The sequence below is a fragment of the Calliphora vicina genome, chromosome 1, assembly GCF_958450345.1.
Source record: "Calliphora vicina chromosome 1, idCalVici1.1, whole genome shotgun sequence".
Lineage (NCBI taxonomy): Eukaryota > Metazoa > Arthropoda > Insecta > Diptera > Calliphoridae > Calliphora > Calliphora vicina.
In genome coordinates, this window is record NC_088780.1 from 158,411,916 (window position 1) to 158,439,077 (window position 27,162).

At 29.5% G+C, this 27,162-nt stretch overlaps 1 protein-coding gene across 2 annotated transcripts in view; it reads right to left on the reverse strand.

Annotated features, from left to right (window-relative positions):
* Positions 1-396: 396 nt before the first annotated feature.
* htt (huntingtin) overlaps positions 397-27,162 on the reverse strand; it is a 99,907-nt gene continuing 73,141 nt past the window's right edge. For both annotated transcript variants that reach the window (XM_065516371.1, XM_065516370.1), the window contains 6 exons: positions 17,714-18,107; positions 15,343-15,740; positions 14,973-15,147; positions 11,081-11,288; positions 7,576-7,844; positions 397-4,344 (listed from right to left, as the gene is read on the reverse strand). In XM_065516371.1, coding sequence (XP_065372443.1) covers positions 3,901-4,344; positions 7,576-7,844; positions 11,081-11,288; positions 14,973-15,147; positions 15,343-15,740; positions 17,714-18,107 — 1,888 coding nt within the window. In that variant the 3' untranslated portion in view covers positions 397-3,900. The remainder of the gene's footprint in view (positions 4,345-7,575; positions 7,845-11,080; positions 11,289-14,972; positions 15,148-15,342; positions 15,741-17,713; positions 18,108-27,162) is intronic.

The following is a 27,162-nucleotide window of genomic DNA, read 5'->3' on the forward strand; positions in this document are numbered from 1 at the left end:
AAAATTACATTACATAAGTCAAAAATGTATATTTTTTGTCGTTTTCAAAACCGATTCCGACAATGATTGGATTCTATGACAGCCCCAATAGTTTTTTGCCTAAAATAAATTTTATAAATTTCAACTTTGGCAAAGTTGCTTAGAATTCTTCGTAGAATATATTCCCCCAACGATTTTTTTAATTTTCTTGCTACCAATCCAGCAATAAAATACAAACAAAATCTATTGCAGTCTTCCGTGCTTACTAGTATATGCTTATAAAGTACAATAATTTTTCTGTGGCATACTTCTAGGCGCAAATATTTTACAGTGATGTTTTAATACAAAAAAAATCATTACCATACAAATACTTACTTGCAATTTCGTTGATTTTATAAAGAAAACAAATTCTACAGGTTGTATTTTATGTCTAAATTTTATAAATTTTATTTATTTAAATATTTTTATTGGATAATTTTAAAAGCTTTAATAAAAGTAAAAAAAAAACTGAACTAATAATAAAAATTAAATAAATAATATAGCGTAGGAAATTTTCATATTTTCAGAGGCGTTGATTTATAATTAAAAAAAATATTTATTTTAACAGCAAAACCAAATTTTAACAAGAAATTTAAGCCAAATTATTTTAATTGTAACATTGTTTTTATATTTATATTGTTGTATAGTATATAGTATAATTTAATAATGTATTTTCAAATAAGTTGTGAATAATATATAAGTTTAATTAGATAACATTAAAAGCTTAAAAGCTGGGGAGATTAATAATACAATTAAATAATGAGTAATAATATTCCGAAATAGGTGTTAGTAATTTACTTGTCCATATTTTAAAATTGTTGTCGAGGTAATGTTTGATTACCGGTGAAAATGTAAAAAAATGCCTGATTCATGATGAAATAGATCTAAATTTGCAAATCAAATATGGTTAGCAAACGTCCATGCATGTTTTGTCATTGTTTGTGGTATGTATACAAAAAAATCTATCTTCTTTTTCTGGCATCACCAAACTATAACTTAAAATACAAAAAATAGCAAACGTTTAGAAAAGATTGGTATCTTTGTGGCAATTAGTTATTCACGCTTTACTTTTAAAGTAAAAATAAAAAAACAAAATCACATCAGAAAAAACTGCAAACAGAGGAAACAAAGTTTTTTTTCTCAAAAAGGATTTCATATTGGTCTTGAAACAATCTTTGCAATAACAAAATAAAACAAAAAAAATATCAAAAGGAGAAGCGACAAAAACTAAAAACTGCTTTCTCAGATTTTGCAATTAAATACGGGATTAATATGTATGTATAACGAAAAAATATAATAATTCTTAAAACTTTTTTTGTTGTTTTTCTTTTGTTAGATAGGTGGGGATGGATGGTAGGTAGTAGGTTTGGTAGCAGATAAAATCTGTACGACAGCCAAAATGGAAAAATTATAAAATAAAACATAAAATTCAAGTGAAATTAATATAAATTTCAATTTTGCCTTAAGACTACTACATTTTAAAGACATGCACTGCACTTTTCTTTCATTTCCTACAACTACAAAAAGTGAAAAAATGAAAAACAACAAAACCATTGTGTCGAGCTCGACATTTTACCGTCTACACACACACACTTTTGCTCGAATACTTATGTATGTGTAATATTTTCACAAACTCTGACATATAGACATACTACTTATGCACATTAGGAGGGCCCCGTTTTTAAGAAGAAAAAAAAATTCAAAATAAACAGATTAAAACTAGGACAATATGTTCATGATATGGTCAAGTCCTGGATATAACCTACACCTTATGAAGAGAGCGTTAATAACGAAACTTAGTCCTTGTATAAGCTATCAACTATTTAAAGTTCGTTCTTGGGGCAATAGAAGATAACTTGTCAAATTTCTTTGTGTTATCTTCGAAACTGTGAACTTTTGTTTGATTACAAGGAAATATAGACTGACTGATTGACACCGTTAAATTGTGTCAGAATGTGATTCTGAGTCGAACGGTATACTTTAAGGTGAGTGTTGGGCCAATATTTTCGGGCGTTAAAAACATTATCAAACATCTAGTTGAACTTATTATCATTATTAAACTCCTAAATTATAAACGGTAGCGAACAGGCCAGGACAGACATTTGAAAATGTAAAAAGTCGTATCGAATCTAAAGACCGTAGGTAGACTTATTTGATATTAAAAATAGTGAATTATTTGTATTATGCAACAATTTTCAATACAAAGAAATTTTCCTGGAAATTCCAGGGAAAATTTTTTACCAATTCACATTTATAGGGAAATTTTTTTCTTGATTTGATTCATTTAATTAAAATTCAATTACGGCTTACGCCTAATAAGAGTCTCGTCCAAGAACTGCCACATCGACCTACTTCCTATAGCAAGCCTGAATTCTCTAACTCAACTCCTGAGATTTATGGTCTGCATCAAAACCCAACTTGAGTTTTGTTTGGTACTCCACCACGACAAATTTTAGGTTAAATTATAACCAAAACGAATAATGTGAAAAATTTCGAGAAACCGTAACGCGGTACAGTTAGACGACGCCAACCATCAACCAGTGAATCAAAGGCAGCGAAAATCTGACGGCCTGATTGCCCTTAAGCGATAATGGCAATGATGCGCGAGTTAATCCTCTACCCAGAGCTGAATTACGAATGGAAATTTGTCTTTATAAGAGTAGAACATACAAGTTTGCGGAGAAAATGCTAACTAAATGAAGAATAAAATATACATAGAAGCGTTACTGATTGACAAAAAACCTAAATCTAAACCTGTTGTCGAAATCCTAAATCTGCTTTTACACATGGCAAGTTTTCTTGCCGCAAGTCTGGATAGGAGAGAGAGGCAAGAAGAAAGAAGAAGAGACTTGTACTGGCAAGTCTCTTCAATTCTCTTTTGTTTTCTCATTTTCACTATGGCGTCTATTAGGTCTTAACATACAAAATTGAGAATCGAAAAGACTTGCTTCAAGTAAACTTTCTGTTTGTAAAAATACATGTAAACCAATGTATTTTATTGTTGTGTCAGCCATAAAAATAGGGAGAGTGTAATTATTTTACTATCAGCTTATTCTCAGTTACACCACTCCTCTAGTTCTTTCCCATGGTAAAATATAAGAAAATCATGACCACTCTAACTGAGAGAGAGAGTGATATGATGAGAGTTTTGTATAAAATAGAATTTAATTGTGTGCGGATTAAGCCCGCGTTTTATTATTTCCCGGGAATGAACAAATTCCGAGTAATTATGAATCCTAATTGTGGCTGTATTTATATGCAATGAGGAATCAAAGCAAGTTGATTCAATTTTAATTTTTGTCCAAATTAAAAAAAATGTTTCTTACCATCTACTACAATTTTGAATCTGATGATTATTTAGCACGTTATGTATCCAAATATTAAAATATAATAAAAAAACTCGTTAAAGAGGTACATAAATCAGAAGAAGTAAAAAGTACAATTGTCTTAAATCTTTATAAAAATAGTAAAGAAAACATCAGTGTTGAAAAAGTTTACAAATTAATTCCTTTTACCATACGTTACGGACAGTATTTTTTAAAAGTTTTTTTTATGTAACAGTAAAGTACTAAAATTGTCACAAAGGTACTACGAAACAATAAGGATATTTTTGTTCTTTAATCCTGGGATGTTATTCGGTAACACAATTCTAAAGTGAAAATATTCGAATTTGAAATTTAAATTCAAGTGTTTTCTTTTCGAAAGAAAACTAATTTAAATTTTAGTTGAGGCCCTCCTAATGCACATAAGTACAACTTACATAAATATCGACTAAGTATACCCATGCATTATAATTTTTCATTATGTTGAGTTTTGGGATGGTGTTGTTGCTAATGTTGGTGGTGGTGATGATGAAGATGGTGTTGTTTGTTGTTAGTGTTGTTATAGACTTTGTAACATCTTGTTGTAGACTTTAATATGATGAAATTCCTTGAAGGCCTCGCGAAAACGTACTTTTTGTTCATTGCCCAATTTCGCATAGAAATCCTGAGCAGATGTCACGAACAATGCAATTTCGTGATGACCCAATTTTTCGCAATTCATTCTTGTATTTGCTGTTGCTGCTAAAGATGGTGATGTTGCTGGTGTTTTACTAGTTGATGCTGCTGCTGCAACTGTTACTGTTACAGAGGTTGGTGTTGGTATGCCACTCAACAGCAAAGGAAATAGTTTCATTAAATGAAGATTTATAGAAGCCGAAAGAAATACAACACTCAGACTCCAGACTGCTTTCTGTTCGGGCAACGCTAGGAACGTGGGCAATGAACAGGTGAGCCAATCTTGTAATTGTTGTAAAAATGAAGAATCAATGGCCGAACGGAAAACCTGTTGAAAAAAAAATATAATATGAAGATTAAAATAAGAACATGAACACACATTATAATACGAGTATAATGAGAGTGAAATGCACATAATTAAAAGTTATTTTTAATTACAATTTAACACAGAGAGAGTCTTAAACTTTTGTTTTATATATAAAATAATTTAAAGACTTAAGGCCTCATTCATAACAAATTTTTAAATTTATCAAAGTTTAAAGAAAACTGTTACGCATGGAAATCTTGTTTTATAAAGGTTTTATAAATTCGAAATTTGGTTATGAAGGGTTATGAGGGCAGGATAATATTTTTGCCACGAAGTTAAGTTTGTTTTTGAGAATCTCTACTCTTTAACTTCAATCAGAGCTATAAATGAATCATTAATTTTTGAATTATTTCGCGAATCATTCATGAACTGAATTAAAAAATTTTGAGTCAATTCAATCGAATTTGGTAAAAATTAATTGCAATTCAAATGAATTTGTCAAAGTGAATTGCAATTCGTTTCAAATTAAAATGTATTTGAATTGAATTGATTTTGAATTAATTCAAATAAATTGGAAAAAATAATTAGCAATTCATTTCCAACTCATTTGAATTGATTATGTAAGTAAATCTACAGTAAGCATTACTGTCGTTATGTTATTCAACTAAATTTTTATGAATAATTAATTTTTGAATTAATTCGAGAATCATTCATGCACTGAATTAGCAAATTTTGAATTTCACACAATAAAATGAATTGAACGAAATTTGAGTCAATTCAAATGAATTTGGTAAAAATTAATTGCATTTCGTTTCCAATTCAAATGAATTTGTCAAAGTGAATTATAATTCATTTGAATTGAATTGATTTTGAATTAATTCAAATGAATTGGAAAAAAGAATTAGGAAATGAATTCCAACTCATTTGATTTGAATTGATTGAAATTTGAATTGATTTTGTAAGTAAATCTACTGTAGGCATCACTATCGATTTGTTATTCAACTATTTTTTATGTAAAAGACAGCAAGACAAAAATTCTTAGATTTGTAATTCCCATAATATACTGGAATTGTCAGGTAGCGGCAGAATATGAATTGAATTATTAGGTATTGGCGAAAATCCTATCAAAATGGGAAAATTTTGTTTAATTGCTAAATGAAACATAAATTTTTATTTTTATCAAATAGTGTGAAAATATTATTAAAGGTGTGTTTAACATTCATTTTTTGTTTAACCCTTAAACTTTAAAAAGCTAAAAAAAAGTTGTCGAATAATTTTGTTTAGGGTAATTATGACCCAATATACTCAGAACAGCCATCAGAAACTAATTTGCAAATTAAGTTTACCATCTTTTTTGCCTAACCAGATTGGAAAGTCATAACGGACGTCATTAACTGGATGTTTTGCCTTTTCGCCAACTTTTTAAATTCCTGGCTGTGGAACTTCTTGTGGAGTACCAACTGATCATGAGTCAAGACGGATAATTTAATCCGCCTGCGGCCTCTATCTACTATTCCTATCATTTTTATTATCTAACAAATTATATAACAAAAAAGTAAAAAACTATGAAATATAACTTGTCGATAAATTTAGCCGCAACAGTGCCCTGAGGCACCCCTTAGTTTTTGCGTTCTCAATCATAGATGGGGGTAGTGCACTAATTTTGCAGTTTGCCCTAATACTTAGTGATAGTGCAAAATTAGTGCAATCATTTTGTTCGTATTTAGTGATGAGTTGAAAATTAGCAGCCTCACTAAACATTAGTGATATTGAGTTATAAAATTTTGCACTCAAGATTAAATTAGTTGATTTAAAAAATGCAATCATCAGTTTATTGCAACTTTTTTGTATGCACTAGTTTGAGTGCAACTTCAAATTGTGCACTAAATTTTTAAGTTCAAAATGGTTTAAGTTTATTTCTGTACACTAATTTAAAACTTAAGACTAATATTTCATTAAAAATAACAAAAAATATTTAAAATTTTTATTTTTCGAATTTGGATTCAACAATTTCATGACTACTCATTTTTTGAAAATTTAGTGATAGTATGTTTGCAGCCTTTTTTTGATTGCAGGTTAAAATTTTGCACTAATTAATTGTAGTGCAGATTTTTGCACTAAATCTTCGTTTAGTGATAGTTAAAAAATTATCACTATCACTATTTTTTTAGTGCTAGTTAAGAAATAAGCATATCACTAAAGCTGATAAAAATAGTGCAAACTAAATTTTTTGCAATTTTTAAAATCAACATTTAGTGCACTACCCCCAACTATGTTCTCAATACACTTTTTGTTAATTGTTTAACATTGTTTAACTAGAAGAATATCTTACCTTTAAAAAAAAAATATTTCGAATAGATCGGGCGACTAAAAGTTAGTAAAACTTTGATTTAAAAAACAAAAGCAACACACAAAATTTCACTTGCAAAAATGATGACATCACTCACAAAACAGCTGACAGAGCAAAAACTAAAAGTCAGAATGCATTTAGATCTTCGAGGGAAATGTTAACAAATCTGTAACTAAAGTCAACGTTAAATTTAAAACAAAAATTATAATTACTTTTTGAGATAATTGGTTTTTTGTAATTCATGCATTGAGGCACTCTTGCGGGTTAGAGGGTTAAATAATCTCATATTTGTATATTGTGGACAATTTATTTTTCTTAAATTTTTCAATCGAATTTTAAAGATTCTAGCAACTTTGAACCTCCACATAACATAACATTCCATTCCATTTTTCATTTCCCCTAGATCTGCTCTTGAATTTGATTGATTGCAACTCATTTTTGATTTCATTCATTTGATTTGCAATTTATTGTTCTAATTCATTTGAATGAATTCAAACGAATTGGAAATGAATTGCAATTCACTTTAAAAAATTCATTTGAATTGGAAACGAATTGCAACTCATTTTTTTTACAAATGAATTGTAAATGAAATTCATTTCTGCCTAATTCGTTTGAATTGATTCAAATTTCATTCAATTCTTTTTTGTTGTGAAAAGATTTAATTCAAAATTTAGCTAATTCGTAACGAATTAAAATCAAAAAAGAATAATTCATTTGCAGCTCTGATTTCAATCATATAAAACTAATAATTTAAAATATATATCTATATTAGGATGGCACTATTTGGTTTTTAGATGAGGGAGAATTAAAAAAAATGTGCCACCCTAATCTGTGTATATCAATAAGACTAAATATCTATGATTATGGAAGACATACTAAAATAAGTATTCGTATGTACGTACCTGAAATACAATCATGGCAATAACATCGCTATGTGGTTGATTTATTGCTAAAAACTCCTTTATGACCTTCGTCAATATTTCTTTGGGTGGCACTAAATCACGTATCATTTGGCACAGCACTTGCCCATAAATCCAAGCCGCTTCTTCGGTTGCGGTTTTAATGCATTGCAGCAGAATATCAACTTTATCAGTTTGTTGGGCGATTATCTCGGGGTCGTCTTGTACAATCCCATTACTTAATTCCGTATTTTCCAATTGTTTTGTAGAGCCTATTATTACACACAAACACACAAATATAAATAATAAAGTTTAGATAAGTATGTAAGTAAGTAAGTAAGGTAGAGTTAAGATTCTAAGTAAAGGTAATTTGTATTTTCAAATATTGTAGTAAATAGTATGTAATTGTTATAATAAAGTTAAATTATTGTAGTTGTAAATATGTATGTATATACACACAGGCACACACTCTGCCACACATTTACACAGCCACAACAATAAATATAATCGCATTATAAACTTATTGTTAAATTTGTGGCGGTAAATCGTGGCACAACAATATAAACTAAACAATCAAACAAACAATTGTTTTACTCAGAACTTGCAACACACATGACTGCAAACGTATAGAAATAGAAAACCTAATTAATCTATTAAATGTTAAAGATGTGTTGTTTACCATGAACAACAAAAGTTTTCCTGAATTTCCTTTAACGATAACAGTTTAATAATAATATAATTGGCAAATTTAAATCCATCCCAATTTTATCATAAATTTAATGAATTTCTTAGACAACTTTGTCTTATGGAAATATAAGTACCTAGTAGTGTTTATAAAAAAAACACTATTTTAAAACTAGGTTTGTCGGTTAAACGTGTTCGATTAAACCTTTTCACAGTATAATTTCAGAGTACTTAGAACTAATATGTGCTAAATTTGATCAGAATTTCCGCATAATCAACTTATTTACGACACTCAAACAATATTCCGGAGCGGATATGTCTGCTTTCGTTTGGGCCTTATCATGTTTTCAATAGACAGACAGACAGACGGACGGATATAGCTAGATCGTCTTAGAATCTTACTTCGGTGGTTCCACAACCAATATTTCGATATGCTACAAACGGAATGACATCATCAATATACCCGCCATATTTTAAGATAAAAAGGGAACTTGTCTGTAAATTATTATGTTTGAAACATTTAAAAGGTGTCTCCAAATTTAAGCAAGATTTTAATTAAAATATTTACTGAATTACACTTAGAAATTTTTTTTAAAACTTCTTTTTTTAAAAAAATTTTTGTTTTTTTTTCAATTTATTAGTGAAAAAAAATTATTAAAAAAAAAAATTGGTAATAAAAAATTCGGATTAAAAAATATTTTTCCCGATTTTGACCCATTGTAGGTCCAACTTACTATGGCTTTATATACGACGTTGCAAATGAGTTTGATATATCTATAATTAGATATCCATATTGTCTATATTAATGACTTAGAAATCCAGATGTAGATCAATTAGGTCAAAAATCGAGGGTGTCCTGGATTTTTCCTTATATCTCAGCCATTTGTGGGCCGATTTTCTCGATTTTAAATAGGAAACGAACCGAACCATCGACTGGATTTAGGTCGCAAATGAAATTACAAACGGAATGACTTTACCACTCATGGTAAAGGTTATCAAAATTGGTTATTTTTAACCAACAATTAAGAAAAGTTCTTAATTGCAATATAAACATCGGTTAAACGATACAAAAAATAAGCGGCATGTTTTCAATCAGAAAAACTCACCCAATAAGCACCAAAGCCGCAAAATTTCAAGTACTTGAACATTTTGTTGGTATCTGACTTGAATGCTAATATAATTATGTTTTAAACTTGAAAAATATAATCGCTATAAGCACTAAAGTCCCAAAAATTCAAGCACTTGCATATTTTACAGGAATTTGTAATTATGTATTAAACTTGAAAGATATTTGAAAAATTAAATATATTTCAAACAAAAAACATATGGCTTGAATTTATGTTTCCGTTTTACTGGAGAATTTTATTGAAATAAAATGTAATACAACTGTAATTCAATTGCTTGACTATAATTCAAGGCTTGAATTTCACTTGCTTTCAACTTGAATTCTAGTAAAATTCTAATTGGGCGGTTTCCAGTTATATGTCAAATGTCAATATCGTAGCAGATAGTGTCGGAGAAAGTAAAGGAACATCAATTCAGCGTCGTAGAGAATTGCTAATTTCAATAAGTTCTCTCTCTACTTGCTGAAGAGCTGCGTTTCCTTGCTTACAAAGTTCAATTCACAAAAATTATAAAACTTGTTAGTTAAATAGGTGATGTATAGCTAACAAAATTAGATAATGACTGGAAAATATATTCTAAAATAAAGCTTGGCAATTTAAAGAAAGGAAGCGAAATAACTAGCACGTACTAGAAGGCTTTATTTGATGAAGTTTTGTGGAAGAAATCAAGAGAATAAGAAAAAAAAATCGTGTTTCTATTTTAGAGCAAAACAAAATAAGTGTATTATCTTCAATACAGTAAACATATGTATCATAAATTACCTCTTCGATTTGTATTTGAAATTCCTTTTATTAACAAGAATTAAATTAAATTAGAAAAACAAAATATTAATTCCGTTGTGAAAAAAAACTCTAAACTAATTTACCGATTTTCTTAGCAAAATCAACTAAAAACAAGTAAGAGTGATATATTCGGCTGTGCCGAATCTAGTATACCCTTCACCAAATTATACTTCAAAACACAAATTTTAAATATTTTTAGGTAAACAAATTTTTTTCAGTTGTTTTTTAAATTTTTTTGTAAAATTTTTTTTTCGAATTATTGTTTTAATTTTTTTAAATTTTTTTTTTTGGTGAAAAAATCCCTATTCATATTGTCTATTTTAATGCCTTAGTAATCCAGATATTGGTCAAAAATCGAGGTTGTCCTGGTTTTTTCCTCATATCTCTGCCATTTGTGGACCGATTTTGCTGATTTTAAATAGGAAACTTCACGAAAGCATGTCTGACAGAATTATTGAAGATTTGGATCCCGTAGATATCTGGGGTCATCAGAAAATTGATTTCAACAGACAGACGGACATGGCTTAATCGACTATCTATAAGGATCCAGAATATATATACTTTATAGGATCGGAAAATTATATTGTGAAAATTACAAACGGAATGACAAACTTATATGTATATACCCTTCTCACGAAGGCGAAGGGTATAAAAAGCAAAAATAATAATAAAACTAAATGAATAAACATAGACAAATCAACACACAATCCCCAAATCAATAGATTGTTAATAAAAACAAAAATCAAAATGGAAATGAAAATACAGAGTATTAAATGAAATCCTTTTTTTAACATTTAGACAAACACTAACAATATACAACAATCCTTTCAGTTACAATCTATGTTCGAAGGGTTTTTACACACATCTACAGCAGATACAAAATATATAAACATAGAGGAAATATTTGTAATACTTACCCACATAAATGCAGGACAATAGTAATTTCAAAGCGGGAATTGAAAATTTTTCATTTTCCAATTTGGCCAATTCAAGAGCAAGTTTTTCAATACAGGGCCGCAACATTTGGTTTTGATTGTCTGCACCATGGTTGCTGGTGACACCACTACCGGTGCTACTACTGCTGCTGCTAACTTTATTATCAAGGACAATCATACGTTCCAAACCCTATGGAAAAACGAATGGATACAAGCAAACATACATTTATTTATTTATATGTATATTGTGTATATAGAAAAAAACAAAACTACAACAAATTATACAAAAATATTTGTATTTTTTGGGTTTTAGCTTTAGTTGTTGTGTTTTACCATGATGTTTGCAGTGCTTTTTTGGGTACTTTTCTCGTCAGGACCAAAAACAACCATGCAAACAAACAAACAAACAGCAACAACAAATATTCGTACTATGTGTTTGAAAATGAAAATAAAACAAATTAAGATAATAACAATAAAAATAAAAATAACAATTCCAATTGCAATTGAAAGTACATTTGTAAGTGTAAAACCAGTCAGTATAATACCAAAAACAATAACTACATCGTACTACAACAATTGAGAAACAAAGAGTTGCCATAACCAGCTGTTGTAAAATAAAATGGGGATTAAGAATATAAGTATTATACAGGATATAAAGATTTTAAGATCAACTAGTAAGTAGGCTGCTATATATTTCTGTAGTTCCTAGTTGTAACATAAGAGTACAATACAACAATTTCGTTTTAGTCTACTGGGAGCTAAGACAGAATGTTAAGGTGTCTTTTTAAGTTCAGAAACAATTGTAACAATTTGACTTTTACCACATCGTAAGCTCTTGTGATCAGACACTACTGTGGTGAGCGATTAAATAGAGTCACCAATATCTAAAATTAAATAGCAATCATTTCGGAATTCACGTTATTGATTATGTAGAAGACCAGTCCGATTTTGGATTGAGATAGAAAGATCATCACCAACCAATACCACATTGAGGGGGAATTTCGAAAAAAGAGCTATAGAATAGTTACAGTCAAGTTTCTGATTTAAATTTGTACCAAATAGCAAATCGGTGTTAAAACAATGCCAATTACACAGGTCAACAGCAAAAAAAGGCAAAAATGGTAAAATTTTTCAATTCTATGGATACATTTTTTTTTAAATTTTTTTATCTAAAATTGTGATTTTTTTTTAATGTTTCTCCACATAATTTACGATAACTCAAAAAGGGTTAGTCCGATATTATTGAAGTAAACTTAGAGAAGTTCAAATTTAAATAACCTTTAATCTGTTTATATATTTCGTATTAATCGCTAAGTAGTTTCGGAGTTATAATAACAAATTGAAGCAAAAAATATATTTTTATGTGAAAAGAACTAATTTTTGTGTTTTAAAAAACTCATGAAAAATCGAAAACGGCTGAACTTGGACAGGTTTATTACTTTATCGCAAAGCCGCATATAATAGCAACAAAATGAGACATCGAATTTAAAAATCGACTGATTCTTTTCACAAAATTTTCTTCTTTCGATTCATTGAATTTTGAAAACATTTTCCCTATGCTATGTACAAATTTTCATATATATTGCGTTTTAATCGGCTCAGTAGTTTCGGAGTAATAATAACAAATTGAAGTAAAAAATATATTTTTTATGAGAAAATACAATTTTTTTTTATTTTTTTTTTAGATTTATTGCTTTATCGGAAAGCCCCATATAATAGGAACAAAATGAGATATCGATCATAAAAATCGATGGATTATTTTCGAATTTATTCACAATTAATTGAATTCGCTTATTTTGAGTATACATTTTATTGTAATACTAGCTGACCCGACAGACGTTGTCCTGTCCAAGTTAAAAAAATGGTTGTGTTCGATTTGTGAATTTGTGAGAAGCGGTTTGAAAAGGGTAAAAATAGTTAAAAAGAAAAAAACAGAAATATAAGTGATCACAGATCGAGCTCTTTTTCTTGATTAAACGCTTATTGGCCAAGTTATTAGCGAATTTAGATATTTTCAGTTTTTATATAAAAAATCGATTTTTGGTCAGAAATATGAGTGATCACAGATCGATCTCCTTTTCTTGATTTAACGCTTATTGGCAAAGTTATTAGCGAATTTAGATATTTTGAGTTTTTATATAAAAAATCGAATTTTGGTCAGAAATATGAGTGATCACAGATCGAGCTCTTTTTCTTGATTAAACGCTTATTGGCCAAGTTATTAGCGAATTTAGATATTTTCAGTTTTTATATAAAAAATCGATTTTTGGTCAGAAATATAAGTGATCACAGATCGATCTCCTTTTCTAGATTAAACGCTTATTGGCCAATTTATTAGCGAATTTAGATATTTTGAGTTTTTATATAAAAAATCGAATTTTGGTCAGAAATATGAGTGATCACAGATCGATCTCCTTTTCTTGATTTAACGCTTATTGGCCAAGTTATAAGCGAATTTAGATATTTTGAGTTTTTATATAAAAAATGGATTTTTGGTCAGAAATATGAGTGATCACAGATCGATCTCCTCTTCTTGATTTAACGCTTATTGGCAAAGTTATTAGCGAATTTAGATATTTTCAGTTTTTATATAAAAAATCGATTTTTGGTCAGAAATATGAGTGATCACAGATGGCGCTCCTTTTCTTGATTAAACGCTTATTGGCCAAGTTATTAGCGAATTTAGATATTTTGATTTTAGATATATGGAAAAAAATTGGAGTTTATCTTTCAGTAAAAACTTAAATTGGATTATTATGATCATTTAAACAAAAAAATATCCAAATCGATGTAGCCGTTTTCCGATTTTAGATAAATCGAAAAAAGTGGGCGTAAAAGTGGGCGTGGGCAATTTTTCATTCCGTAAAAACCTAAGTTGGGCTATGACCAACATTTTAAAAAAAAAATGTGTCTAAATCGGTCCAGCCGTTCTCTATAGATGCAATTACCAACGAACGACATTTGACTTTTATTTATATAGATTTTCATTACAATAACAAAACACATAAAAAACATACAATTTTATAAAAATTAGTGAATTCAATTAATTGTGAATAAATTCAAAAATAATCCATCGATTATTATGGCTTTGCGATAAATCAATAAATCTTAACCATTTCTGGCGTTTTCGAATTTTCATGATTTTTTTAGAACAAACATATTTGCTATTCAAAAATATGCCACTTTAAAACTCCGTCCTTCAGAAATATTGCAAAAAATTGTATTGCGTAAATACCTTAAAGTGATATAAAAGTCAACAATGGGTTTTAAAATGTTCGAGTTTTAATTTCCGGATCTCAACTAGGTTGCATGTAAAGTAAAAGCAAGAAAAAATTTTACTTTTCTGGAAATTTGTTATTGAATTACTATTGCAATCGAAACAATTATTTTGTTGAAATTTGACTCCGGTAATCAAACGTTTAAAATTTTTCAATTTCAGTAAAATCTTCAGTATAAATTTCCCACGGATTGAGTAATAATATTCAAAATTTTTAATAAAGCAACTGTACCACGCAATTATTGGCAAAATATGAAACACACAGTCGATGAATCTTCACAAAATTATTGTAATTTAAAACTGGGAAAAAGCTAAACTTTCATTTCAAAAATTCATCCTGGCACCTCTCCACAAGCTGACTAGATTTGAATTTCCATTTAGTTTTTTCACAAATGAAAATAAAACGAAATGTTTAGGGTTGTTTTATAATACAGTTTGTTTGGAACACTCATTTGAAATTTGTATAACAAACTAATAACAGATTCAGTTTTACGTTTGTTTTTTTTTTTTTGTCTATGTTTGTCTTTGTATAAATATTCCTAACAATAATACAGAATGAATTTAGAATTAAGGACTTGTTGGTTGGTTAAAACTTACATGCAAACAACAGAGGTAGACTTGTTCATTGCTGGAGTTTTTCAATAATTTCGTTACACTCAATTTAGTATGATAAGCCAAATTGCATTGTGGATCTAGTTTTGAAGTCCATTCCATTAAACAATAATTTAAAGTCCATATTAATTTCGTATGTACATCACTACATAGTAATGGGCTGTAAAGAAAATAAAATGTTTATTGTACTAATTTGAAAAACATTTTAAATTAATTTAAAAGCGAAATGAAAATTAGATTATGTTTAACATTTGTTTATTTAATAGGTAAACGTTTTAAATACAATGTGAAATATAAAATACCAAACAAATACCTTATTTAACAAATATCTTCTTTTTTTAATATCTTATCTTACCTTTCTTCAATTAAACCATGCTTATCGATGTATGCCAAAACAATATCCTTCAATCTCACCAACTCATCACTTAATTTGCCAATTGTTGTACTGGTCTTTGCATAACTTTCCAATAGACTTAACAGCCCATTGAGGGCAGCACATCTTATAAAAAGATGTGATGACTTTAAGTAATTTTTAATTAAAGCTTCCAGATTCAACATTTCCAAATGGGAGGGTATTAACATGCCTTTGGTCTTGCACAGCAAATATATTAAATGTTGATGAGAGATCGTATCGTCCATGGGTATGTGAGACTTTAAATAGTCAGCCTTTTCCCAGATTTGTTTAATCTGTTCACGATTCTCACAAATTTCAGTGAATTTCACTAAATTTGGTAGTATTAAAATGTGGTTTTGCTACAAAGGAAAGGAAAAGAAACAAAACGAAACGAAATGATGAAATAAAGAAAATGAATTAAATAAAAACAAAAGGAAGAAAAATATACACATTCACATACTACATATTTTTACTTATGCTTTTATAGAGAAAAAAAATAATAAAGAAAAAAACAATTGGGGGAAAAAGTGTAGAATATTGTTATTCTTTTGTAAGTCTTTTATAGTATTCCAAACCATGTATAGAAACATACACTTGTGTTAACATACGATTTCTGTGGAGAAAGGGTGATGCAATACAGATTGTTAAATTTAGGTAAAGTAATGAGCCCTAATAAATATATTAATTTACGGTAATACTTAATTGTTTTAATTCGCGAAACTTTAAAAAGCCAACTTTTGAACTACCTGGCTGTGGATCTTCTTGTGGAGTACCAACTGAACATGAGCCAAGGCGGATAATTTTTGTTAATTGTTTAACATTTACAAATTCATAGACTGAAAGAAGAATATCTTACCTTTTAAAAAAAATATTTCGAATAGATCGGGTCTATTCTAAAGTCAACGTTAAATTTAAATCAAAAATTATAATTACTTTTTGAGATAATTGGTGTTTTGCAATGCATGCCTTGAGGCACTCTTGTGGGTTAGTATAAAACTCAATTTCCACGATTCGCAAAAATACCCAAGACTACGATTAAAGTTGGCAGTCCGGGGGAATCAATATTTATTATAGCACTTCCAGACCTATCCTCGACTAAGGCTTCTTAGGGCGAAACACGTTATTTAAGAGAAATCATTTTAGACCTTCACTGATAGCTCATAGAGAAAGGAAGGTGTGGGTTGAGGCTTTTCTATTGCTCGAACAGATCCAGCATTCAGACCGGACTAATGCTGTGTTTTACTGGCTGAAATTTCGAGTATTAAGAAGACCGTGAATTGGTAAGGTCTTATCGGATATCGGTATGCATAGCCAAGTAGTTTGGAAATTTATTATGAGTATTCAAACGACATCCAATTTGGTCTATGAATACCGGAGATTAGACTTAGTTTTTGAAATCTCTTGGTGTAATTGTATGATCAAGACGAGACTATATTACTACTCACAAACGATATGGTTTATAGAGTCTACTTGTAGGACAGCAAGGGTGATATGGCTTGATCGATTACTCAAACGCGGGTTCAACTATAGAGTCTATTAGAAAGAAAACATATTTTAAATTAACATTTCTTTTTCAAACACTACGTACAGTCTTTGAGAGCAAGTAGCAAAAAAAAAAAGTCCATAGTTGTGAAATGTGCTAAATTTGCATATAACATTCATGTGCAAAATGTGCATCCGTTTTAAAGTATTTATCCACTGTACGAGTTCATACATATTTTACATTTACGTACGCAGCACGTACGTTTTTAAAGAATTTCTTATTTTTTTTTATTTTTGCAAATATTGCTATAATATCTCATGTTGCTACTTTTATTTTGTGCTGCTCGTACTCCACCACTAACTGGTATTCCCCTACTGCTACTTAGTAGTAGCAAAAAGAAAAATAACGATAAGAAAGAGCAGTGATACCAAAACTTATTCGGAAATTTAATAGAAGCGAAATTGTCTACAGGAGTGTAAAATAGGTTTAAACCAAATTTGTTTAAAAGTTCTTCTAATTCAGGCACCATAGAATGGATAGATATTGTTGAATTTCATGAAAAAGAAAAGAACTGAGTATCATATCCATATTTCTATAGTTAACATCTCATAATTAGCAAAAATCTTCATACAAATTTAAATAACATTAGATATTTCATGATACTAAAATTCATGACACTTTCCTTACAGTTTCAGCAACACTGCTTATTATACTAAATAATAATAATACTCACTCTATTATGGATTATTTCTCTAAACTTAAAGTTTAACCAAACATATACACATACATTTTTAAAATGCAATTTATATTTTCAGCATTTAAGGAAACTACATCAAACTAAAAACTCACCTCAATCATTTGCATAAGAACATCAAATATTAGTTGTGAACTACTTTTATAATCGACACCAGATTGTTTCGTAAAATATTGATAATTCCTATACGATGTATTTGCAGCGACGCCGCACAAATGTTTCGTTGACGATAAAGTTTTTGTTGAACTTTCCTCACCGCCCGCCAACGACAATGAATCGCTTTCATCCATGGACGACGAATTTTGTGACGACAATGAGGATGATGATGCATTTTCCATTTGTTGCCAAATGAAATTCAAATCAAATTGATTTGCTGCAAAATATTGAGTACCAATTACTGAATCACAGACAAGATTGCGCTCCAAATTGCTGTGATAGAAGACATTTGATGGTGAAATAATAAGTTGAATTTCGTGAAGTTTTTTGAGGCTACAAAACAAAAGAAAAGGAAAAACATTAGAAAATTGTTAAATGGAATTTCTATTTAATTACACTATGCAACAAATGAAGACTTTTGGAAAAACACAAGATCATGACAGTATAGGTTCGACTCTACTACCAAAGGGTAGTAAAACCCTATACTCAGTTTGTCCATTTTGGTGACCGATTTTTTTTTATGGGCCCCCAAAGTTTCTGAAAATCAGTGGGGCCTCTAAAAAAGGTGTCATCAGTTTTTGGTTAACAGCTAATTCAGACTTTGTGATACGGCTTAACTTTATTTGGCAATAATATAGCTAATAGTCCGCCATATAAATTTTGTTAAAATTTGTTTCCAAAAAATAGCTTTATCGTGCACTTTTGTTGAAAAAATATAGGAAGAAAATTTTTTTTTTTACTTTTTTTAGAATAACTTCCAGGGACTCCTAATTTTTCAATAACAATATTTTGCAAAGTTGTAGCTACGGTAAATCTGAATAACTCTTGTGAACATATCAATGTAATCCGAACATATCTAGGCATTCTAAATAGCTGTCAAAAATGACTTTGTAGCATAAAAATTTTAGTTTTTTACTATTTTTTGACTCTAAAACAAACATTTTTTGTTAAAAATGTATGTTCGAGTGTATACTTCTCTATTGTGCTGGAATAACGAAGAATGGGCAAATCATTATCGATATGATCCGGGCGCATCACTGTATCCAATGTTGATCACGCAAGACCGGCTTGATGCAAGATATGAAAAAAAATCAAAATTTTTGAAAGTGGGCAAGGTTTGTGGAGCTTCTGAAGAGTAAATATAAGCTTTTTATAAAAGTTTTTGATATCGGTGGAAACCTTATGACTTGGAGATAGACATTTTAGTGAAATGAATAAATTTTGTGTTTTTTCGGACGTATTTTACCTTAAAAACTAACTATATTATAAAATGTTGATTTTCCATCAAGAAAAATAAACACTTTGAATTAATGTAAAATTTGAACAGTTACAGACATCACAATAAAATTTGGAAGTAATATAGATCTAAATGTTCTTAAGTCAATGGCATCACTAATGTTGCCATTCTTTGTTTTCAAACATCGAAATTCCTAAAACGGGGAAAATGTGTTCCAAAAACTGAGCTTTTTAAGAAAATAGCCCACTTTGACGTTATTTACAGTATGATAGTAAAAACGTTTTGTATGTATATAAACAATATATAGGGCTATACAAATATGACGAGCTTTTGAGGATCGGTGCTTTGAGTTTTTAGAATTTTTTACTCAAACCTAAAATTTTTTTTCAAAATTGGCCAAGTTTGGATAGGGCTGGGGGGTACAATGTCCGCTTAAGTTAGTCAAATTTTACTTTATACGTTTTTGCATTAAGTTCTCTTTCCAGATCATAAAAAATGTATATAGCAACGAAGAAAATTAGTTTTTTATAAAAGAAAAAATATGGGGACTTTTTTTATAAAAACTTAAAAAACAAACGCATACAAAGTTGAAATGTATATAAAAAGAAGCTTCAACTTTGGATGCGTGTAACTTGTTATAGGGACGAAATAATTGTTATCAGGTTTATTTTATTTTCTTTAGAATTTTATCGCAAATATACGTCGTATATAAAAAACAAATTTCGACCTTTCGTAGGCCCATCATGTGTAAAATACAAAAGAAAGATCGAGCAAAATTAAAAAAAAAAAATTAAACTTAAATATCTCTTGAACTAAAAGAGATACCTACAGATAAAAGCATATTTTTGTAGACCTTCTCAAGGACTATCTATATTTTAAATTTCAGCTTATTCGGATCATAAATGGCTTTTTGGCGATTTTTTTTTAAATTTGTGACATTGAGGGTCCACTCACTGATCCCCATTCCGAACACCTCAGCCGAGTAAATAATACAGCACAACATAGAAGTGTGGACTTGATCATACTATTTTGACAAAAAATCTTTGTTTTAGCGTAATAAAATAGTAAAAACGTTAATTTTTAGGTACAAAGTGATTTTTATGTGCTATTTAGAGTGACTAGACACGTTCAGAATGCATTGATTTGTTCTCAAGAGTTGTTCAACTTTACCGTAGCTACAACTTTGCTAAATATTGTTAGTGAAAAATTAGGAGACCCTGGAAGTTATTCTAAAAAAAGTAAAAAAAAAAATGTTTCTTCCTATATTTTTTCAACAAAAGTGCACGAAAAAGCTATTTTTTGAAAACAAATTGTAACAAACTTTATTTGGCGGAATCTTAGCTATATTATTGCCATATAAAGTTAAGCTGTATCACAAAGTCTGAATTAGCTGTTAACCAAAAACTGATGACACCTTTTTTAGAGGCCCCACTGATTTTCAGAAACTTTGGGAGCCCATAAAAAAAAATCGGTCACCAAAATGGACAAACTGAGTATAGGGTTTTACTACCCTTTGGTAGTAGAGTCGAACCTATATAGTCATGATCGTGTGTTTTTTTCACTGTTGCACTGTGTTATTAAGTTTTATATAATAAGGTAACATAGTGACGAGACGTAATTGGCAAAAACTTAAGTCTGTTGTCAAAAACCTAACTCTAGCAAAAACAAAATACGGAAAACATACGTCGCTGTTTTATATTTATTAACAAGTTGATTACACTGTGTGTAATTTTTTTAGTCATAGAAATATAACTATACCATTACGTGATAAAAGACCAAAAAAAATCATGCACTTTTTTTGGAGTTATTATTTTTTCAGGCTCATATCTTGAAAACACTTTGAAATTTTGTTTTCAAAAGTTGTAGCGCTTGTCATAAAGAACAAAAATTGTGAACATATAAAATTAAAAAAACTTCATCTTCAAGATCAAAATCGCAAAAAACTTTAAAAAAAATCGAAATAAATTTAGAAATAATTTTTTTAAAGCTGCCTAAAAGTATGCTTTAGTTTATAATAATTTAATGGTTATGGCCCAAAACACTTAATTCCTTTAGTTTTTTCTTACTAAGTTTATATGTTCTAGAAAGTTGTTTATTGAGATCTTAGGTACATTTTTGTAGTTGATTGTTTCCTTGAATTTTGAAAGGTTTGCTAACTATAGACCTGAACGAGGGAAAAGGTAAAAAAAATCGAATTTTTTAAAGTTTTTTACGATTTTGATCTTGAAGATGAAGTTCTTTTGATTTATATATTTACAATTATTGTTCATTATGACAAAGTACACTACATTTCTTTCAGAAAATAACATAAAGAAGGCTAAAATGCAGAATAATTGTTATTTATTTATTTAATTTGAAAAAAGTGCTGCTGAAGCACACCGATTGCTTACCAAAACTTATGATGAATGTGTTCCGTCGGTTTCTACGTGCTATAGATAATGGTTTGTGCGGTTCAGAAGTGGTGAATTTGACACGGAAGATTTTCGCTCCAATTTTTAGGAATTGCGGAATTCCTTTTAACACTTTACAATTTTGTTCATAGGGTCAACATTTCCCTCATGGCTGGGAAAATACTTTGGGGATAAATAGAAAACATATCAAGGTTTCCAAATCTGCTTTCCGTTTTCTGATCCCTGCTATGGGATTTTAGAACATGTGGAACAAATATGAAATTTTGATAAAAAAAAATAGGTCAAATTCCGAAGGTCGTAAGGGTGACATATTCGAAAAATAAGACATATTTTTTATAGCAAAATGTTTTCAGTAAAGATACCTTACAGAGAAACATAAAATTGTAATATGTTCGTAAAGAAAGTTTTATTTTAATAAAAAAAAGAGTTAAGTACTTTTTCGCACAAAAAACAGCAAAAATCTACTATTTTTGGAATTTTCAAATAGAAAATCGTCTATTTTTGGAACTAAAAATGATATTGCTCTGAAATATTTTGTATTTTAGCACGCATTATATGAAAAAATGTACAAATTTGTCAAAGCGGGCAAGGTTTGTGGAACTTCTGAGGAGTAAATAAAGGCTTTTTATATAAGTATTTGATACTGTTGAAAACATTATGACCTGAGGATTGATATTTTAGTAAAATTAAATAATTTTATAAAATTTTGGGACTTCATTTACCTTAAAAACTAAAAAAACTTTCATATGGTGATTTTCCACGAATAAAAATATAAAATATGATTTAATGTAAAATTTTAACGGTTAAAGATATCATAACAAAATTGGGAACTAATTTAGATCCAAATGTCCTTAAATTAATGACATTATAATTTTTGACACTTTTTATTTTCAAATACCGGAATTCCTAAAACGGGGAAAATGTGTTCCAAAAACTGAGTTTTTTTAGAAAAGTGCCTACTGTGACGCTATTTACCGTGTGATAGTAAAACAACTTTCTAAGTATTTAAACAACATATAGGGTTATACAAATACGGAACTTTTTCGAGGATCGGTGCTTTGCCTTTTTAGAATTTTTTACTGAAACCTAAATATTTTTTTTTAAATTGTCCAAGTTTGGATAGGTCTGGGGGATACTGTGTCCGCTTAAGTGAGCCCAATTTTACTTTACATGCTTTTGCATTAAGTTTTCTTTCCGGAACATATAACAATTGTATATAGTCAAAAAGAAAATTTGTTTCTACAAAAGAAAATATATAGGGACTTTTTTCGTAAAAAATTAGGCCCATTTTACATGTTCCAACTTTGGATGCGTGTAACTTTTTAGACGGACGAGATAACTGTTATCAAGTTTTTTTTATTTTATTTAGAATTTTATTGCCAATATAGCTGATATTTTGAAAAAAAAATTCGACCCTCCGTAGGGCCGCCATATCTAAAAAACAAAAAAAAATCGAGCAAAATTAAAAAAAAAAAAATAAATAAACCTAAATATCTCTTCAACTGAAGGAGATAACCAACACGTGCAAGCGCATTTTTTGTAGATCTTCTCAAGGACTATTTATATTTTAAATTTCAGCTCATTCGGATCATAAATGAATTTTTGGGGATTTTTTTAAAAATTTTGAGACCCGAGGTGACCAACTTTGAGGGGGCACAAACTGGCCCGTATTACCCCTAGGAAGCTGAACAAATGTAATTCAACTCAAAAACACCTCAGCTCTAACCATGTGAAATTTTGTAATAATATCTCCAATAGTTCCCGAGATACCGAATTATTTCCAAAAAAAAAGTTTCTAAACCACTGTGTGTTGCCAGAAAGAGGGGAAAATGTATTAGCTAAGACCCCTTTCTCACTAGGCAATTTAGTTGCGCAAGTCTCTTGTGTTTGTAGATGCCAGAGGTAATGTCGGGTTAAGGAGAAGAAAATTTTGCGCAACTGGCCAATACTTTAAATACATTTTTATTGTACAAATGAAAAATCACGCATTTTTAGACAATCACAATCTTGGACGTTCATACATACAAAGAATTAATCCATTCTCGATTTCGATAGGTTAGTTACTTTATAACTATTTTTAACTTATTTTTAAATATACTTTTTTAATTTAATTTGTAGTTTTAAATTTGTGTTGCATTAATTTAATTGCATACCACAAACTTCAAGTGCTATGCTATAGAATATTCATTTAAAATGTTTTTAATATTATATGTTCACCATATTTTGTTTAATAAAACAAATTGTTTTTAAACAAAATTTAAAGCACATACTAACTAGTTAAAATGAATGAATATGCAATTATATATTTGTTACTTTAAAAATATTCCAAAATTGGCAGATATAAAAGCATCCACTTACCAAAAAAAAAAAAAAAGAAATACAAAACTCAAGTAGTCCATTATAAACGAGTAAGAAACAATAAATGATGAAAATGTAAATTTTGTTTTATTTTTGACTACAACAAAGTAAATTGGTTATTATGTGAAGTAACTAAAACTAACCGAGTAAAAATGGTCAATGGACGAATAATGTTCGAGTAAATGCTTTTGCTGAGAGCTGAGAGAATATTTAAGTTACATTACATATGGTGTGATATACATTAAAATAAATAAATTTTACGTTTGTTTTGATAAATAAAATATTTATGAACAAGTAAGAGCGTGATAAAGAAGTGGCCACTTAAAATCCGGACGGATTAAAACGAGCATAACTTTTAAATGAAACAACGTATGTTAACATTGTATACATGAAATTAAAGGTAAATTATTAAGCTTTAAAAAAATATAACTGCAGGTTTATGTGTCTTTATTTCGAATACATTTTCTGGCCTTTCTTTTTATGCCTCCTATTAATAGCTGCACAACTTTACTTCCCACTTCTACCGTTATTCCAGCATATTTATTCCACTTTGTTCTCATCAAAATCTGGGTATTTACTTTTTCAATATATCTCGATTGGACGAAGATTTGGGCAATTTGTTTAACTGATGTTTTGCTATAACATCAATATTATTCTCATTATACAACTTCATAGTTGTATTTGAGTAATGACAACTTGTCATTGAGTAATGACAACTTGACTAAAACTTTGTATCAGATGTATGATGTCTTATAAATGACAACAATCGCTTTTCCAAACTATCTTTTTATATATAATTTTGAAAATTCTTTAAAAACATTTCTGAAAATCTTGACTCTTCTAACAGCAGCTGCGGTTTGACAGCCAAATTAATATTTTTGTTCAATTTTACGTATTCATATTTAAAGACCACACAACCTGGAGCTGCTGAGATGTAAAATTTTTGACTTGATATCTGGCCAAAATCAGATTTTGGCTATCTTTTAACCCGACAATTCGGATTTTCTAGATATTTGTGCAAAATTTTATCACTAGCTTCTTTTTCCATTGTGTCTACACTTTTTAAAACTAAACATAATGACTTGCAATTCATTGTAGAAAAGCGGTAGATTTGTTGTTAAAAACATATGTAAATCTTTTTCCATTTTGATAACCGGAGCTTTGTTATGATTACTACAGTGCGTACGGATTTTAAGTGGCCACTTCTTTATTCGGCTGTTCCGAATTATGTATACCCACCAGAATAATGTGCCAATAAAATATTTTTCTGATATAGGGTTTATATGGTGGGTAGGGCTAATTAAAAACTGATCCAAAAAAGCTGGTAGAAAGATTTATGTTCATATAAAACTTGTTTATTTCCAATTTCATCACTAATTATTATAAGACAATTAAGAATGTTTCTGAGGGAGACCTTGTATTGGGTCTGGGGACGAATGTTGCCCGATTTTCGCCATACTTTACAGTATAATTTCATAGTACTTAGAACTAATTTGTGCAAAGTTGTATCAGGATTGCCGCTTAATCAATATATATATGACCGCTCAAATAGTATTCCGGGGGACATGTCAAGGTGAAATTATGGATCGAAATGGCCCATTTTCAATACCAAAAAAAACTTTATCAACAGAGAGAAAATTCAACCAACTATCTTTCTTCGTTTGGTAGATCGTCTTAGAATCTTATAAGGATCCAGAATATATATATTCATTTTGATACGGAATACAAAGATCGCCCAGGCCAGCCAAAAAAGTTTGAAGACCAAGAATTGAAGGTATTACTACATGAAGATTATTGTCAAACTCAACAAGAGCTTGCAAAAGTATTGGGCAATTTCAAAACGTTTGCAAACACCAGGATTCATCCAAAATTAGGGAAATTGAATACAATACGAATGGAACTGGAGAGACCGTGAAAGACGATTTTGTATGTCGGAAATACAGATTGAATACTATAAAGAAAATCAATTTTGCATTATTATTACTTGCGATGAAAAATGGATACATTACATTAACCCGAAGCATAAGAGATCGTATATGAAGCCCAGCCAACCAATCGAATCGACACCAAAGCCAAATATCCATGGCGCTAAGGTAATGCTCTGTATTTGGTGGGATCACATGTTGCCAGAAAGATGCGAAAAGGTCATAGCCAACCTTGGAATATTTCATAATATCAAACTATATGAAATTTGTTTTACTCGAATAAGGCTACAAAAAAATATCTATACAGTAACTACATATTTCTCACGTATGTTTGTATGTACAGTATCGGTCAAAAAGTTTTGAACAAAAATTACATTGTAACAATTCCCGATTTACCTTGTTATTTACTATTTATATAGGGTGAACTGTGCTGGCCACTGCATGACATTAACGCCTTCCTGTTCTAAAACAGCTTCACCAATTTGTATGTGTCCTTAGGGCCATTTGATCATGTTCATGTAGCATTTTTATACACTTGTTTGTCCAGAAAAGCCTCGTACACTTAACTCTAGATTGAGAGAATCGATTACTCTATAAGCTGACGTTTATGGATCTTTTTGAATTCTTCTCTATAGAAATAGTATAGAAAAATATTTGTCCAATTCGTTTTGACCAACACTGTTATATATGAATGCGGGTCTGTAAGTGTAAATTTACTCTTGTAGTTGTTGCATATACGAGTACAAAGTAACAAAGTATTGGGCAACAGAAGAGTGTTAAAGCATATGTTGTTAACAAATTGTTGCTGTTGTTGTATGATTATTATTATATGTATTTGTATGTTTTAAATAAGTTATTTTTTGTTTTATTATAAAAAAAATATACAAACACATATAAAATTAGCACAAACTATTCAATGAATGTGTATTAGGATGGCCTTTATTTTGCAGTTTTTCGATTTTCAATGCTCCCGAGAACTAAAATTGTTCTGAAAACCAAGTCGGTCCTCATGCTAACCCATAATATGTACAACCGTTAAAATATACATTATTAATTAGTTTTCATTAGAATCAAAAACAATTTACATATTTTTTTGAAATTTCGTTAAAAAAATGTTTTTAAAATGTAATCTGATTTCTTATTATGAGAAAATTGGACTGAAAACTGTAAATATTGGGTATGGTATGACTTTTAAAAATTGTCAGCTTTTATTTTTAAACATTTGTACAATATAAATTTATGCAAAGTATTGGCCAGTGTTAGCTATGAGCTTTTATCATATTTCTAACAACATATGAATTCCGAGCCTGAAGAATTGCTCTTTTCAGTCCAATAACGAATCAAGCCAATATCAGATACTCTGTTCCAAAGTGAAGCGTATCCCACACGCACATTTAAATAGTGTTACAAGTTTTTTAACAATATTATAGTCACAGTAACTATTTACATGATTGTGA